Raw genomic sequence first — 16,833 nt, forward strand, 5'->3', positions numbered from 1 at the left:
TGAAATTAGGTTTACCAAAACTTACAGATTGAGTCAGAACTACTCTTAACATGAAAAAATAAACTACTCCCCACTGATGTTTTACAACAAGAGTATATTGCCTTAAAAAATTTAAAATATGGGCTAGAACAGCGATTTTCAACCACTATGCCACCGGAATTTTTAAAACATGCAATACCTCACTATGTAGTCAGGGGCACAGATCTCTTTTCCTTTAGATTGTCAAATAAAAAAATGACAACAGCCACACATTAAGAGCCACCTGGTATGAATGAATCAAAACTAACTTTTTTTTTTTTTGTCAGATTGGCAAAATAAATGGTATTTCTTTGGTGTGCTGCAGAATTTTGGCAAATAGTTTATGTGTGCCATGAGATGAAAAAGGTTGAAAATCACTGAGCTAGAGTGTTATAAAGGATTTGGAAGAATGCAGAAGAGTGAAAAATGTTTAGATCCTTACAGATAATATTAAAATACAGGTAAATCCTTTACATGTTAAAAAATTAACTTACATAACTGCATTAGGCTCTGTGAAAGAGTCAATACCATTGAACATATTTAATGTTAAATAAAAATATGTGCAAAGCATTCTTCCAGATATTGAAAGAGACACAGAATTAACATAAGTATTCAAATATAACATGTTCCTTCAAATATATATCATAGGTCAGAAGTGTTATAATCTTAAAAGATAAAACTTACAGAGTGGGGCTTCCAAGACACATAATTAAAATGTCAAAGGTTAAGAGACTATCTTAAAAGAAGCAAGAGAAAAGCAGTTAGTTACCTAAAGGGGAGTTCCCAGGAGCCAATTTCTCAAAAGAAACTTTGCAGGCTAGGAGGGATGGGCAAGAAATGTTTCAAGTCACTAACAGCAGGGATCTACCACTAAAATTGCTCTACCCGGCAAAACTCTTATTTAGAATTGAAGGGTAGATTAAAGAGCTTCCGAGACAAGAAAAAACTAAAGGAGTTCATCATCACCAAACCATTATATGGAATGTTGGAGACTTGTTTAAGAAAAAGAAGGTGAAAACTATGAACAATAGAATGGCAAAAAAAATACATTATCTATCAATAATTGAATCTAAAAAACTAAGCAAACAAGAACAGACAGAATCATGAGTATGGAGAGCATTTCGATGGTGGCCTGATGGGAGGCGGGTGTGGGGGAATGAGTGAACAGATGAGGGGATTAAGAAGTACAAATAGGTAGTTACAGAAGAGCCGTGGGGATATAAAGTACAGTATAGGAAATGGAGTAGCCAAAGAACCTATACGCATGACCCACAGAAATGAAATATGGTGGGGGGACAGCCTGAGGGACTGGGGGGTGCTGGGCGGAGGGGGGCACAGGGGGAAAAAGCAGGACAACTGTAATAGCATAATCAAAACATAATTTAAAAAACAGGGCGGGACAAAAGTAGATTTACTGTTGTGAGTATGCAAAACAGTTTATTCTTATATTCTTATTTATTAAATACTGTATTATTTTCCATACAAATAACTATCTTGGGTGACGACACCCTATAGTAACTTACATATCTTTAACAAAGTTTCCAAATGTGCAGGCTATTACTCTGCTCTAAACTGAAAATCCGTGTTCTCTTCACATCCATCAATGGTCTAACTATGTAATCCCATTGTGATTCAAATCTCCTGGTTCTTACCTCTTAGGTGCCTTCCAAGGGGCTGACGTGAAACGTCCCTGTGACGGTTAGGTGGGGGCTGGGGAGCAAGGGAGGTTGGATTACGGGAGTTCATTCACCTGTGACTCACGTAAAACTTTCCTCTCATCTTGTCAGTATACTTTTGGCCCATTTAGATGAAAACCAACTAAGAGTCTTGTTTTGGTGTGCTACTTAACCAATGAAATTACACCAAGGGCCCCCAACGTGGCGAATTTTGGGCACAGACCACCACAGTTGAGAGAGAGCAATCAGCTCAGGTCTGTCAGACACCGGGGCTTCAAGTTCAGGATAACTGACACCCCATTTCGGTGCATGCATTTGGGTGCGGTCTCAAGTCAGTTCACCAACTACGCTATCCCACAAAACGCTCACTCACAAATTTCCTCCCTCTCTCCCCACGTGGATAGTGATGGATAAAGGCTGGAAGGTTAGATTTGAACCATAATTCACAACTGGGGAACTTTGGCCTCTTGAGAATTAAATGAGGAAATGGAAGTAGCTTCAACAGAAAAAGATGCAGGACAGAGTGAACCGAAATGAAACCGAAATGAAACCCAGCCTGGAGTGACCCGCCTGCCGTCTAACTCGCCGTCCCTGCAGAAGCAGGCAATCCTGACACCCCTAAACGGATGTCCTGGGGTGCGCAGAGCACAACTGCCTTTTCAGTCCTCCCACCTGTGCCTCTCTCCCACCAGCGGGTGGGGGTAGACACGACGAGGGGACGCACTTCAAGCGCGCGGAGAAGCCACCCGAAAGCCAGCAGGGATGAACTCGGAGGAGACACCAGCAGGTTGCGCTCGCTCCCGGGCTTGCGGGAGCGTTACCTCCGTTACTCTCACCTTCAGAGGAATGAGAGTCCCGTATCCCTCTCCGGGTCATAACTGGTGATGGCTGTAGCAAAGGCTGCTGTGAATGCTGTTGCTCAAGGCGGACAGCCCTTCGCGTCTTCATCTCGCCGGCTTCCTGGAGTCGCGGCTGCCTCCGCTGCCGAGACCGGAGGTTATAGGCGCTTTCTCTCACTTCCTCTTTTCCATAATGGGGACGGAACTCTTCCATCTGGACTCGTTTTCCCATCGGGGATTTTTCTTTGGACACCTGGGGCTCCAAGCCATCGTACACTTCCGGCGGATCTTCCGAAAACCTCACTTCCCGCCGGGCGTGGCGCGACGGCGAAGGAATTTCGTAGGCTGGCGCGTCACTGCCGCCGCCATTTTGAGGGGCGAGCCGGCGCCTTCCCTCCCGCAGCGGGGGCCTGGGTGTGACGTACCAGCCCCATCCTTCTATCACCGGCTCTGCCCTCCGCCCCTCGCCCGCCATAGCTGTTGTCGTAACTAGAGTTTATCACCAAGATGATCTGGGGGGGCCCTAGAGTCACTTGCCGTTAGTGGCGATGGCTTTTCGGGGTTCTAGGCGGTGGTCGCGGTGGTCAGGGGGGCAGTTGAGAGTCGCTGGGGCTGCCACCTGCGTCGTCGCTGCTGTGCTGCAAACCCGCCTCTGGGCCCATGGTGTGTCCGAGGGCTGTGAGAGAGGCAGTGCCTGCGCTGGGTCAGCTGCTGTGGGTCACTCCCGCCTCCTGGCCGAAGGCACCAAAGAGGAGGAGAAGAGGGAGGAAGGCGTCGCAGTCTTCGGCTTTGGGGGAAGGAGGGGAGGGGACGGTGGAGAAGGGACAGCTGGCTGGGCAAATTGCGTGTCCTGAACCCAGCTGCTCGTGGCAACTGTTGCCCGCACGCGGGAGCCGCCCGTGCTGGCTCCCAGGGTGTCTGGAAAGGCGGAGGGAGCGAGACATTTCGGTCCTCATCCCCAGTTTGTTGCGCAGTTTTCCTGAGACCTGTTTGACCGACTGTTCCCTTAGCCAAGCCCAGCACTGTCCCTAGCAGGAATAATGATGGTAACGGTATTTTTGCAGGTGTCATCTTTTCTTGGAGAACATTTTGGTTTCAGGCTCCTTATGAGAGCAGTTAAATTTTAAGTCACCTGTTGAGAGTGTACAAAATCGAAACTGCAGGCATACTCGGGTGTCTACACTTGCGAAACGTACGCGCAGCAGCAAAAGTGGGCATTCCTGGCTTTTGTAGAGAAGCAGTGTCCAGCAGCACTCTCCCGGAACCTTATTATTGTTGTGTTATGGACAAAGAGAAACGAACAAGTACATTGATTAAAGATAGCTGTAATTTTAAGTTGTGATCCGTTATTTTTCCTTTGATTCTGGCAATGACTTGATATACTGCATTTGATTTAGGGTTTTCTGCATTTAGTTTGCTGAATAAGAAGGCATGAATAAAAGCACTGTTTATTTCATATCCACATACCATACTTATGGAGATAGATAATCTGAAAACATCTAACCGAATTTACATAGACTGAAGCAAGGGGAATTGAATTAGTGTGAAATCTAAATATTGAAAGTGTTACCTTCAAAATATAAAGTTGTCTTCTTCGTTTTCTTACAATTGATTTTAATGAATAGATTTTTGAAATTGTAATTAGGATGCAAATTATAATGATGACTTGAAAATTTTGAAGGTATTGTTTATCAAGTATTTTAAACCACTGTACAATGCTTTTGAGCAACTCATTTGTTCAGACTGGACACAAATTTCAATTTAATGAAATAAAATGTACTACGTTTTCACTTTGGCCACAGACACAAGGAATTACATGCTTTACCGAGTCACCTAGGTTTTAGCCTGTTCAGTTTTGTTTACTACGTACAATATAGCTAAAGAAACTGGAGGGACAGTCACAAGGGAGATGCTACTTAAAAAGAAAAACCTTTTAAGGGAAAATTAAAAGCATATTCTCTGCTGTCAGGCTGGGTTAGATTGTATGTTCGGAAAATGTGGAGACTTCTTTTCTGACAAAATGCTGAAAAGTATTGGTACTTAGTTAATACCTGGCTTTTATTTGTTTTAAGTAATGTTTTCTCTATAAGGTAACTATTATATTACTCATTATATAATAGTATAAGATCTGTAATGTAATTATTAAAGGATATAAAACTTTAAAGCATTAATACACAACATTCATATTATGAACATCAATGCATATATTAAAAGCCTCTTGAAAACATTGACCAGGACAGGCAACTTGTGGATATAGACTTGTAAAACTTAGGTTTGGGGAACATACTGAAAAGAGAAGGGACAAGAGGTTATACATACTATTGACTAATCAGTGCATGTGTTATTTTGTCATTAAAAATGCTTGTAAAAGCTTAGGAATGGCTTCCCAAAGAAATGAATCATGGGAATCAACAGTAAAATCAGATGCATGGTAACTGTAACATGAACACATAATTGCCTAGGATTTTCCCTATTCCATCTAAGTAATAAGAATACATAATCCTAGCACTGCCACATCTGCCCCCTGCACCTAGCAACCTGACAAATTCCCACTTCCATCCTAACTGTGAGGAAAAGCTAGGCAAGTCACATGTTCTGCTGTGGATGTTTTCCACACTACAGGTGTGCCCAACACAGGTGACATTACAGAGACAGTAGACTCATGGCCAATATCAAAAGGGAATTGCTGGGCCACCAAGAGGAGGCATGAGCTCTGGGTATTAGACAATTACTTTGGGAATTTTAAATATGTGGAGTGATTTAGTGAATCAAAGGAGAAAACAGGTAAGGGGGGAAAATGATTATAACAATATAAAGGGGTGGGCAAAAGTAGGTTTCCATTTTGTATGGAAAGACATTTAGGTTAGGATGATTACAATAGTTTCAGTACTGCAACAGAATGTCACGATGGCACAGTGCACTTAGGTGCAATTTTATAAGTGCTCAAATTGCCCGCCTTCATTATTTACAGATTCTTGTAGTCTTTGAAAATCAGCGAACAAACTTGAATTTCGGTGACTTGCTTGGGTTAGCCCCACTGCCTCCTGAGGCGGCTGAATTCAAACCTACTTCTGCCCATCTCATATTCATTAATGCCTAGTTATTTAGTTTAATAACTAAAAATTAATGAATTAAATTAATGTATTTCTTATCGTTAGGGTATTAGGAAAGACAAAATTATAATTTAGATTAAATGACTGGCATTAATATGTATACTTAGCTGTTAGTCCTAAGTCTACAAACCTAGTGTTCTTGACACTGGATTTCTAAATAAAGCAGCCATTTTATTCTAAAAAACATTTTATTAATTGATTTTAAGAGATGGGGGGAGAGAGATCAATTTGTTTTTCCACTTTATGCATTCATTGATTCTTGTATGTGCCCTGACTGGGGAGTAAAACCGAAATCTTGGCATATCAGGACAATGTGCTGACCAACTGAGCTGCTAAGCCAGGGGTAAAGCAGCTATTTAAAATGAAACAATTTTCATTTAACAATTTTTATTAATTTTAAATAATTATATATGATATTCACATTTGTGCTCAGATAAGCAAATAACTTTGAGGCCATAACTTAGTACAATAGACGTAACATTGTTATTTTTGATAAGGAAATAGTTAAAATATTAAACGAGGAAGAAAATTAAAGACATGATTTCCATTTACTCATTCTTACAAATGATAAAATAAAGACAATACAAATGAAAATGTCTAGTGGGAAATATTACACTGAAATTAAGAAAATTTAAATCCAGTGAAGTGAATGGACTGTAATATTCTTCTGTTTATTCTTTGTTGAGTTAGAAATCGAAGTCAATTATCAAACAGCACCTAAGAGTGTTCTTAAATCCTGTGACTTCTGCCAAAAGAGGATGATTGACAGGTGAAGATACCAAACAGATCACTGTTCCATATAGAGTCATTATTCCAATAAATATTTGAGCCTCTGTGTGCTAGCCAGATCCTGTTGTAGGTGGTGGGGATCCAGCAGTGAAAGAGCACAGAAAAGACAGCCCTCCCTGCCTACTTTTGCCCACCTCACACCCATTCCTAGTTATTTAATAACTAAAAATTTGAATTAAATTAACGAGTGTATTTCTTATCCTTAGGGTATTAGGGGAGACATCTATAAAAATTACAATTTATATTAAATGACTGGCATTAATGTGCATACGTAGCTGTTAGTCCTAAGTCTACAAACATGGTGTTCTTAACACTGGATTTCTAAATAAATGGAGTTTATATTCTTTGGAAGTCAGATAAAAATCAAAATAACTAAAATAGTGTGTTACAGTGTTTTAGGGAAAAAATGAAGTACAGGGAAGTGAGATTTACATGAACAGATTTCTTCTATGTTGTTTTGAATTGTCGTAGGTCAGAAACAGGAGTTTTAGACTTAACAGTTGGCCCTTGAACAGGGAGGGGCTTAGGGCCCCTGATCCCAGCACAGTGGAAAAAACTACAGTCTTCCTTCCCTATGCAAGGAGGATTGGTTGCAGGAACGCTGCCCATCCCAAAACGCATGCATGGGCAACTTCATTCTGCAATGTGGCACAGAACAGTGCATACAGTCTGTCTTCTGCCTGCGTGGATTCGGAAGGAGAGGGAAAGTCCTGTTTTCCATTTGCAGTTGGTTGATTCTGCGGAGGCCAAACTCCACAGAACGTGTATTTATTGGGGAGAAAATCTGAGTATCAGTGGACCGGCACAGTTCAAACTTGTGTTGTGCCAGTCAAATGTACTTGACTTTGCCCCTATCCTATTATGTGTTCTTGGGTAAATTACTCTCCATTTTTCAATTTTCACATTTATAAAATCAATAGATCCATATAGTAGCTATTTTGATTCATCATTTGCTACTGTCATTTAGCAGACACCGTTACTACATAAGCTCTTTTGCTCACAACAACCCCATTGGACAGCAGCAAACTGAGTTTGACAACACGCACCTCGCACCTCCTAAGGGTAGAGGCTGGGTTCAAGTCAAGTCTGACTGGTGCTGGCCTGTATCATTGGGTAGCGCCTCTCACTGCGTTGGCTTCATGGGTTCTTCCAGCCCCTAAATTAGGGGTCATTATAAGAATCAGGGTCATCTTGCAGAGAAATGCCTGCCTTCCCGGTCGAGGATCATCACGAGAATGTGGGAACGTCTGCATTTCTGTTGCGCGCGCTCACCACTGCCTGGCGCTGGCGGCTCGCTGGGCAGCGGAGAGCGGGGCGGGGTGGGGGGCGGGGGTGTACACTGCGGGGGCGGGGCAGGGCGACTACCAGTCCCAGCATTCCGCGGGCGCCTCCCCTCCCAGCAGAGGTCATCGTCACGTGGACCGGGACTGGGCGACATTCTCTTCGGCCCGCGTCCGAGGGGTGCCGCCTGGTTTCGTGGACCCGAACACTAGAAGTGCTCCTCTGACATTGACCGTAGAAGATTTAAAACTCCGCTGGAATTGGTAAGTCTCTCAAACACCTGTACAACTTTTCCATGTTTTAATATTCGATCTGATGTCTTTTTGAAAAATCTTTCAGAAACGATCTCTCCCCACCCCCACCTGCCTACCACAAAAAACGTTAAAACAGGCTGGTAGGGGGTATTTTTGTGTTGCAGTAGAAAGAAAGAAAGAGAAACAATCTTACTAAATAGGGTAAGGTGGGGTTAAATGTTTGCTTTGGACTTTGAGAGAGAAGCAGAATTCCTGTAAGGCTCAAAATGTAAAGGGGAAATGTGCCTGTGCAGGGTAATTACTCCCTTTACTTACGTACCTAAAATCCCATCTTTTGTCATCTTAATCCTTATTAAATAGTAATCCCTACTCACCTTTTTGTAACCTTAATGGCCCCAAAAAGGGCAAAGTTTGAAGTTTTAGTAAGACCCTACAATTACCACTTTGCTTACATACTATGTCTTCCCAATTGTATTTCATAGCCGATGAAAAAGTTTACCCTCTTTTTCTCTTCTTTAAGAAAGTGTTTAGTAATCCATATTTTATCAGTATTACTTAATTGTTAGACTTTAAACTCAAACGCAGAAATGAGTTATTTTAACCAGATTCAACTTACTGGGTTTTGTTTCAGTTTTACCTGTCTTTAGGTTGTTTCTTTTTTTTTTTTTTTTTAAGGTTTTATTTCTTTCTTTTTAGAGAGGGGAAGGGAGGGAGAAAGAGAGAGAAACAACAGTGTAGCCACTTTTCACTTGTCCCTGCTGGGGACCTGGCCCCCCCACCCAGGCATGTGCCTTGACTGGGAATGGAACCCGTGACCCTCTGGTTCACTAGGCCGGCGCTCAGTTTACTGAGCATACCAGCCAGGGCCGCCTTTAGGTTTTAAAACATTTTATTTTGGATCCATGAGAGATCCTTTCCTTGTCTCTTTTTTAAGAACTAGGGCTGTGACAGTTAAGCACATGATTAGAATATGAATGGCTTGTTGGAATATCATTTAATTTAAAAAGGAACTTTATGGTGGAGGAAGTAAAAATGTCTTTGTGTGAATTAGAACATTTTGAGAAACTGACACTTGCTATGAAAACTTTGAACACCCCCTCTCATTAATTTTATTACGCTGAATGCAGAGTCCATAACTTGATAACTAGTTTTGCTTATAGTTTATCAGGAAACCATAAGTGACTCATTCAAGTTCTCTTTCACTTAGTTTCGCTTCTATTGTAGAGATGATAATACTAGGCCAAGAGCTTCTATACTTCACAAATAAAGTAACTTAAGAATTTAGGTAGTAATTATTTGAGGATTGTAGGGTATTTTAATAATGTATTGTGTCCTGTATATATAATTCATTTTTTGCCTAACAGTTCATATTAAACTGTATTTCTTGGAAATCCACATTTCTCTGAAGTGCCACTAGAGTTTTCGGAAGGAAGTGTGCTCAGAGAAGCCTTGTTTGCTTTATGCTGTTTTTCATTTTTCATGTCGATTTGTAATTGGATTAAATTTTTATTAACATTCTAGATCTTATGTGTCCTGTGTCCCACAAGAGAGAATTCAATAGAGCGATTATACTTTATCCTTACTTTTGCACAGCCAGTCCAGCCCTTGTGAATAAAGAAGGATGGTCCCAACGTGCTTAGGAGCTTAGACCGGGGGACTGGAGCTGAGCTGAATTGCTGTTCGGTCACTGCGTGGCGTGGCAGGCTGCTTTATCACCGAGTCCATTTCCTCATCTGTGAAATGGAGATACGTAGTTATTTGGAATACTAAGTGGGACAGCTTAGATGCAATAAATGGAAAATGTTATTACTAATTGGGCTACTTTCCTCTTTACTAATATTATATTAAAGGAGTTTGTGGCACATGATGTTGATAAACTAGAATGGAAGAAAATGCCCCCGTAATTCCACTACCTCAACAGATCAAATTGTAATTTTTTATACTCCCCTTAGCCCTTGACCATAGTATACCTAATGTAAATCTCATAACCTTTTTTTCATGATGTTTTTACAAAAAAAATCAAATTTAAAACGTTGGTTTGTTAACTTCTGAGGATCTTAAGTATATAAATAGGGCTCTCTGACCCCGTTGACCTACTAGTGAAGGTACAGCAGGGCTTTCCTTTAGCACAATTTCCCCTGTTTTCCCCATTCCAGGAAATAAAACCTCTAGGTGCACTTTTATTTAATAATCAAATAATAATAAAGTTTTTGAGGACTTCTTTTGTGCCCCGTAATGGTGAGTGCTGCACATCTCTCTTTAACCTTCACAATGCCTCTCTTACCTAGGCAGCGTCATTCCATTTGGTGGTTAAGAAAACCGAGGCAAAGAGGAGAGTGCTGCAGGTCAGGTGCTGAGCAGGTCATTCAGGCCCAGGCAGCCTGACATCAGAGGACAGTGCTGCACGGGGTTTATATCTGTACGGGCACCTTGCGGCTGTTGGGTCTTCCAGGCATATGGGCAGGAGTTGAGGGCGGCTCACTTACAATTTCTTTGTATAAAAGTGAGAGCATTTGTACTTTGTAACCACTACTATGACCACCACATTTAAAAGCATAATAGGAAAATAACCATAGGGAAGTGTTTAGTACCTCAACAAATGAGGCGTTCACATAGTTTTATTAGTTGTGGCAGTAAAAGTATGAATAATACCCAAGTCATTAGCCAAGGCTAATTTTTCCCTATTTTTATGAGAGAGAAACATAGGAAAGTGAATACAGGGTTTATAGTGAAGGAAGAGTAGCTTTTCCTCTTTAAAGCCGTGTTTCTGGAATCATCTGGTGAGCCTGTTACCCTGTTGAAACACAGACTCCTGCACCGGACCTTGAAAGATTCTGGCCTCACAGGTCTGGGGTGGGGCCCAAGAATCTGTATTTCTAACAAGGTCCCAAGTAATGCCGATAAACTCCAGCCAATGAGTTTAGTAAGGAAGCAAATATTAGTGGCGGTTGTCCAAGTTGTTGGCCTGACAGTGAAACCACAGTAGCAGTGAGCGCCCTGCTCTTAGTTTTTAAACACTGTCCTCCCATGAAAGGGAGCAGGAGTTTTTGGAGTAGTTGATTCCAGGGCTTGGGGCAGGGAAAATACAAGATCAGGCTGGAACACCTTGTGGTGTGTGAAATTAAGAAAGTGCTCACAAAAAGTCCGGGGGCGTGCTGAAAGGAATTCCTCGCGGCCAAAGCTGGAACAACTTGAACGACAAAACGAAAATGATAGTATGGGATTTTAATGCATAGAACAAAGTACAAGTGTCCATGACTCCGGGCTGACATAGTTGTCTAAATAAATAAGGGAGAAGGGACAACTCTTTCTTACAGAAGAATTCCAATGAATAAACATGAAGAGGAGGAAATAGAAACTCACCATTAGGCAAACAATACTGTAGTAATTACTGTGGACAGATCTGCCTGTGAGGCTAGTAGGTGAAAGTTTGAGGAAAACCAGGATATTTGCAGTCTGTACAATGTGTCCCCCAAGATAGTTATTAACTAGAAAGGAAAAATGTAACCTGACAGTTGGAGATACCACGTGAGCAACCGATAGAGGTTCTCATCACCAGGGGGGCCAGGAACCTAGTGAGGAGATGGAGCTGGGAGGACGCGTCATCATTTCTGTGGTGTCATTCCTGTCAACAATGCATAACCTCTTTTTTTCTAATCATGAGGAAACATTATACAAACCCAGATTGAGGGATGGTCTACAAAATAACAAAAGTGCCAAGGTCACAGACCCCAGGGAAGGCCACAGAAAACAGGTAAAATCGGCAAAACTTACATCGAAGACTCAGGAGAATTAACAACTAAATGGAATGTAGGGTTGGACCCTGGGGCGTGCTTGTTTTGGGGACCTGCGTGGGATAGCCTTCCGCACAACCTGGGCCACAGGGTGCGTGCAGCCTGTTACTTCTAGGCCTCAAGCCGGTAGAGTGTGTTTCTGCAACTACGCAACCTGAGATTGAATCAAGTACAAGAGAAAATGGTTTAGTCAAGAGACTTGGTAAAGGAGATGTTTTTCAGCAAAATTTTTTTATAAGTAAAAAGTACACTCTAAAATAAAGGTTAAAAAGTGTAGTAAATACACAAACCAGTAACATAGTATAAGCACCATACATAACTGTGTGCTACACTTTTATACAGTTGGCAGCGCAGTGGTTGTTTACACCAGCAGCTCCACAAACACATGACTAATGTTTTGGGCTACATCTTTGAAGTCACTGAGTGATAGGGACTTTTCAGCTCTATTGTAACCTTACAGGACCACAGGCCCCTATGTGGTGCTATATGCAGTCTGTCGTTGACCTACACGTCAGTATGTGGTGCATAACTGTAGTTCAAAATAAAAAGTTTAATAGAAATGTGTTGGCGTGATGTAGATACTAAAGGGGGGTCGGGGAGTGGAGCTAAAACTAAGAATCAGGCTTCCTTCTGTTGAACATCTTAGCCAACTCATTGATTCTCTGCATTGCTTTTTGCCTCTACTGGTCAATCTAAAGCTGAGGTACAAGTTAGGGGAGCTGGGAGGGAGGGAGAAAGCAAGGTAGGAAAGGAAGGCATTCTGTACTCAGAAAAATAGAGAATTGGGAAAATTGTGAAAATAATAATCCTGGCAGATTATAACAGCAGATACGGTGAGAAGCAGCATGCAAGACTTAGAAACTAGTTTTAAACAGACACAAATAGCTAGTACAAGTATAGAAAAACCTAGGCTGGGCATTAGGTCTCCCTGTTTAAAAGGTTTAGCGGCCCAGGTTTTAACTCGAAACTAGGCAGAATTTGAACTCTGGACTTCTAGTCCATTAGGGCAAGGTAGATCTCAGTGCGCTAGTACACTCCTAAGCCAGTATTCCCCTTTACGGTGTGCCAGCGGTGTGCGCACACCTGCCTTGTCAGTTGCTGGGGGAGGGGAGGATGTTCTGCAGCTGTCGCCCGAGCCAGGATCCTATTTTCCCTTTGCCTTATCTGTCCTTCACGAGAGGGAACAGTGTGTGTACTCAGCACTGCTGGAGATGGTCTCTGTGTGCCTGCTCTGGCTGCAAGACTTGCCAGATTGAAAGTAGTGCTTTGCAAAACTCAGGCTGAAGACTTTGTTGGGAGCACTCATTTTCACAATATATTGAACATAGAATTTAGTTTATGCAAATTTAAAAAGAAGAGTGATTGATTCCTTTTCTTTCATCTCCCATCGGCTAAATTCCAAACTAGTTGTGAAATAGGAAACTCGAAAGAGTTCACTTTAGAGGTTTTGAAACTTAGAGAAACAACCTTGTACCAAACAAAATCAACAGTTTTGATTATTGATTAGCCTTCCTATGGAAGAAAATATTTAAAACGGGAACTCAAGATGGTTTAAAGCATTTACATTTTTTCTGTGTGCCTATCTGTTGATTTTGTATAGCACATGAGGACTTAGCTGAGACCGAACTGAAGTGTAAGGGATATGTTTGCTTGAAGATGTCACCCAATCCTGACTCATTCTGAAACCTCCATTATCCTATGACTAAAAAGAATAGGGGAATAGTATTTGTCTATCAAGGGTAGACTTTAATTTGCTTACTAATGTCTATTCAAGAAATGGCAAAGAATGAAATATAATCAGAATATTTACAGAAGGTAAATTATATACATTCAGCTGCCGTCAGTATATGTAAATTTCAGTGGATTAAATAAGACTGCATTTCTTCTAATAAAGTTTCAGGAAGAATCTTAAATTTACGTTAGTTCTTACACAAAAAAAATCCTGATTTGTGTTTTTCTTTAGTGTAGTATTTGTGCAGTAGGGAAACTCTTTAAACTTTAACTTTTGCCCACTGTTGTTGGTTAGGTTTGTTTGAAAGTAAAGGCATCCCATAGCTTCTTGTGTGGGCCTTCCTAAATTTCCTAAGATCTCTATAGTCTTTTTATATCCATATAAAAACCCTTAGCTTTTACCTAAAATTGCTTCCAGCCTGGATTTCCAGGTCATCTAGAAGTCCTGTAAGACTTTTCTCTATATATCTGTAGGAATTGACATTAGTCCTAGTACACAGTGGTTTCCTTAATAATTTAAAGAATTACATAATTTAATAATTTAAGCAATTATGTTTAATAATCAGAGAAATGGTGATTCTAGATGTTTTCAGCATTTCTACAAGTCTGATAGTAATCATATAGTTGCCTCAAATCAACTGCTTTTCACTTAAGCTAATAGAGTTGAGGAAGGAAGCAACATCTAATGGTTCTGAACCATTTCAGATTCCTTTGAGAGTATAAAAGTACATAGTACTCTCTTTCCTGAAAAAAAAAAGCATAAGTGTACATAAAAAATGTATACATAATTTCAGGGGGTTCAGCATTCCCTGAAATCTATCCTCAACCTTTTTGTGTGGAAGTGAAAAATTATGACAGATAATTTCTCCCATCTACCTCAATCAGTATATACACACACAGTTGAAGAGTATTCTTTGAACTTTGCGAATAGTTTAGGAAGCCTTTCTAAGCTCAATAGTCGCTGCCTCAGAAATGTGGTATTTTGTAGTGGCTGAGGAGAGCACAGGCTCCAGAAGCTGTCTGTCTGGAGGCAAAACGATTTCTCAGTGACCTGTGTGACCTTGGGCAAGTTGCTCAACCTCTCTGTTTCTTCAAGTGGATTATTGTAAGGATTACAGGAGTTAATACATGTAAAGTGCTTAGAACAGGTAGTGGCACTCCGTGTGAATGTTACTACTGTCACTAAGTGTTCTGTCACAGACGGGGTTACTGCCGAATACCCGGCTAAGTGAGGTTCTCTGGGTCGTCTCTTGCCTGGATAGGGGGTGCCTTTTTCTAACTTGCACCCTGCGACATAATACCCCCTCTGCAGACAGGTGCGCGCCTTGGTGGGGGACACCAAGATAAACTTTCTCGTCCTTAGCAGCCATAGGTAGGCCTGTTTTACTGTACTCCTGTGAAGATAGTTACAATTTTATGAGAAAAACAAAGATGCAGAGCCTTCTGTAGGGCTCCTGCCTCCCTCACTCTCGCACTACCCACCGCCCTCTTGTCCTCCAAGCAGAGGAGCTGCTGCTCTCCTCGTCCACCTGGTGGAAGCTTGGTTTTACCTATTAATCTCTCTTTCTAGCCCATGGCTAATCCCACTCTACCCTTTCTTTTTAAATTATACACGATGCAGTAGAGGTTATGTAAGCTATTAGGATTTATGATTCAGAGAAAGAAAAAATTCATGATTGTCCTCTCCATCATATCCCCTTCCCTCTCCCAGTAAAAGTAATAATTATCCTTGTGCTTATCTTTTTCTTTTTAACTTTATTGCATATTTATTCCTAAACAATATATTGCAACTTTATGTAAATGGAACTGTGTGTGTGTATTCTGCTACTTGTTTTCTATTTTTCAGCTCAGTATTATATTCTGGAGCCCCATCTGTGTGTCTCCATACAGTATTCTGTTGTGTGATAGTACCTCCATTTGGCTGTTATTTTGCTATATACACAGTACTACCGTGAATAAAAATTTTTATTCCTGTTTTTCAATGCACGTGCAAATTTCTCTAGCGTATAAAAGCCTAGAGCAGAATTACTGAATTATCAGAAATGACATCTTTGGCTTTACTAGATAATGCCAAATTAGTTCAACAGTAGGTACACTAATTTATGCTCTCATTGTTAGGGTCTAAGGATTCAAGTTACTGTTTACTCAATCAAGAAATGTTTATTGGGCATGCACAGCAGTAAATAAAAAGACAAGAAGTCCTAATCTTAAGGAGTTAATATTTTAGTAGGGGCTAATAGCTGAGATATTTAATATATCAAAATGGTACATGTTTTAGGAGAAAAAAATAAAACAAGGGAAGGGGATGTTGTCTCACTGCCCCTAGAGTCATTAGAGACGAGGGGGATGAACTGTGACTAGGAAGCTCTGGCTTCACGGGTAACGACATAAGAGGGTACAGGTTTGGTGGGATCTCTTGGCCCTGGTGCTTTCAAGCAGGTGTTGGCAGCGAAGCTGTGCCTGTGGGGGTGGAGTTTGTGAATCTCGCCAGGAGCATTTTCGGAGGCCTTTGTTCACCTGGTGGTGATAAGGCCAAGGAATGAGGAAGGGGCTGGTGGCAGACACCCTTATTCTGAGCCCTCAGGGCCCACTTTGACTCCGGCCCACAGGCATTGCTTTGAAGGGCGGGGAGGGGTGGTCTGGTTGGAGCCTGTGGGAGCTAGTGTTCTCTTGGTAAAGGAACGAATGCCTGGAGCTCTAGTGCTTGCTTGACTCTTGAAGCTGGAGAAATGAAGGTTGGGGTAAGGGTGGATTTATTCTGAGCATTTGGGGCTAAATTTAGGGCTTCCACTCGCCCCTGCCCATGGAGATGTCCTCGGGGAGGGGCGCTCTCGCCTAGAGCTTACGGAGCCCCCGTTGTCACACTTTTTCATTATTGCCAGTCTGGGGGATATGAAATAGTATCTTGGGGTATTAAATTTCCCCTTTTTTCACTCTAAAAATCCAAAATTCTGTATCTTTTCACTGTCAGACTCAGTCATATAACTTTACCACTCATTTCTAAGTTAAACCCCATGATCATAGGGGCTGTTACTCATCGTGCACAAGTTCCATGTACTGGACGCCCAAGATTTCCCAGTATGACAGCCAAAACTTGCTGGTGGCTCTTGTCCATAGCAGCTCAAGGAAGGCCATTGTGCCCTCTGTGGTCAGGACAGAGGTCATCGAGTGAGGAGCCCTACCATCTGTTTATTCTGCCCGAGGAGTTGAATTGGTAGCTCTCACCCACCCATTGTTACCTAACCTCAAAGAACACACCAGTACATCTGCACTGATGCTTTCTGCACCTCACCTGGGGCTTCGGTCAGCATACTGACCCCATGTTGCAGCCCTGTCAG

General features: G+C 41.7%; 2 protein-coding genes across 2 annotated transcripts in view; one reads left to right on the plus strand and one right to left on the minus strand.

The window, feature by feature from the left end:
• Positions 1-3,322, minus strand: part of TOR1AIP1 (torsin 1A interacting protein 1) — a 33,476-nt gene extending 30,154 nt beyond the window's left edge. Inside the window, exon 1 of the mRNA XM_054587702.1 lies at positions 2,531-3,322. Within this exon, the coding sequence (XP_054443677.1) occupies positions 2,531-3,008 (478 nt within the window). The 5' untranslated portion in view covers positions 3,009-3,322. The remainder of the gene's footprint in view (positions 1-2,530) is intronic.
• A 4,568-nt stretch (positions 3,323-7,890) lies between these two features.
• LOC129082001 (torsin-1A-interacting protein 2-like) overlaps positions 7,891-16,833 on the plus strand; it is a 30,341-nt gene continuing 21,398 nt past the window's right edge. The window contains exon 1 of the mRNA XM_054587704.1: positions 7,891-7,979. The gene's annotated coding sequence lies outside the window, so the exon portion shown is untranslated. The remainder of the gene's footprint in view (positions 7,980-16,833) is intronic.

The sequence above is a fragment of the Pteronotus mesoamericanus genome, unplaced genomic scaffold (genome assembly GCF_021234165.1).
Source record: "Pteronotus mesoamericanus isolate MK-2021 breed Mesoamerican mustached bat unplaced genomic scaffold, CSHL_Meso_final scaffold_1186, whole genome shotgun sequence".
NCBI classification, from domain to species: Eukaryota; Metazoa; Chordata; class Mammalia; order Chiroptera; family Mormoopidae; genus Pteronotus; species Pteronotus mesoamericanus.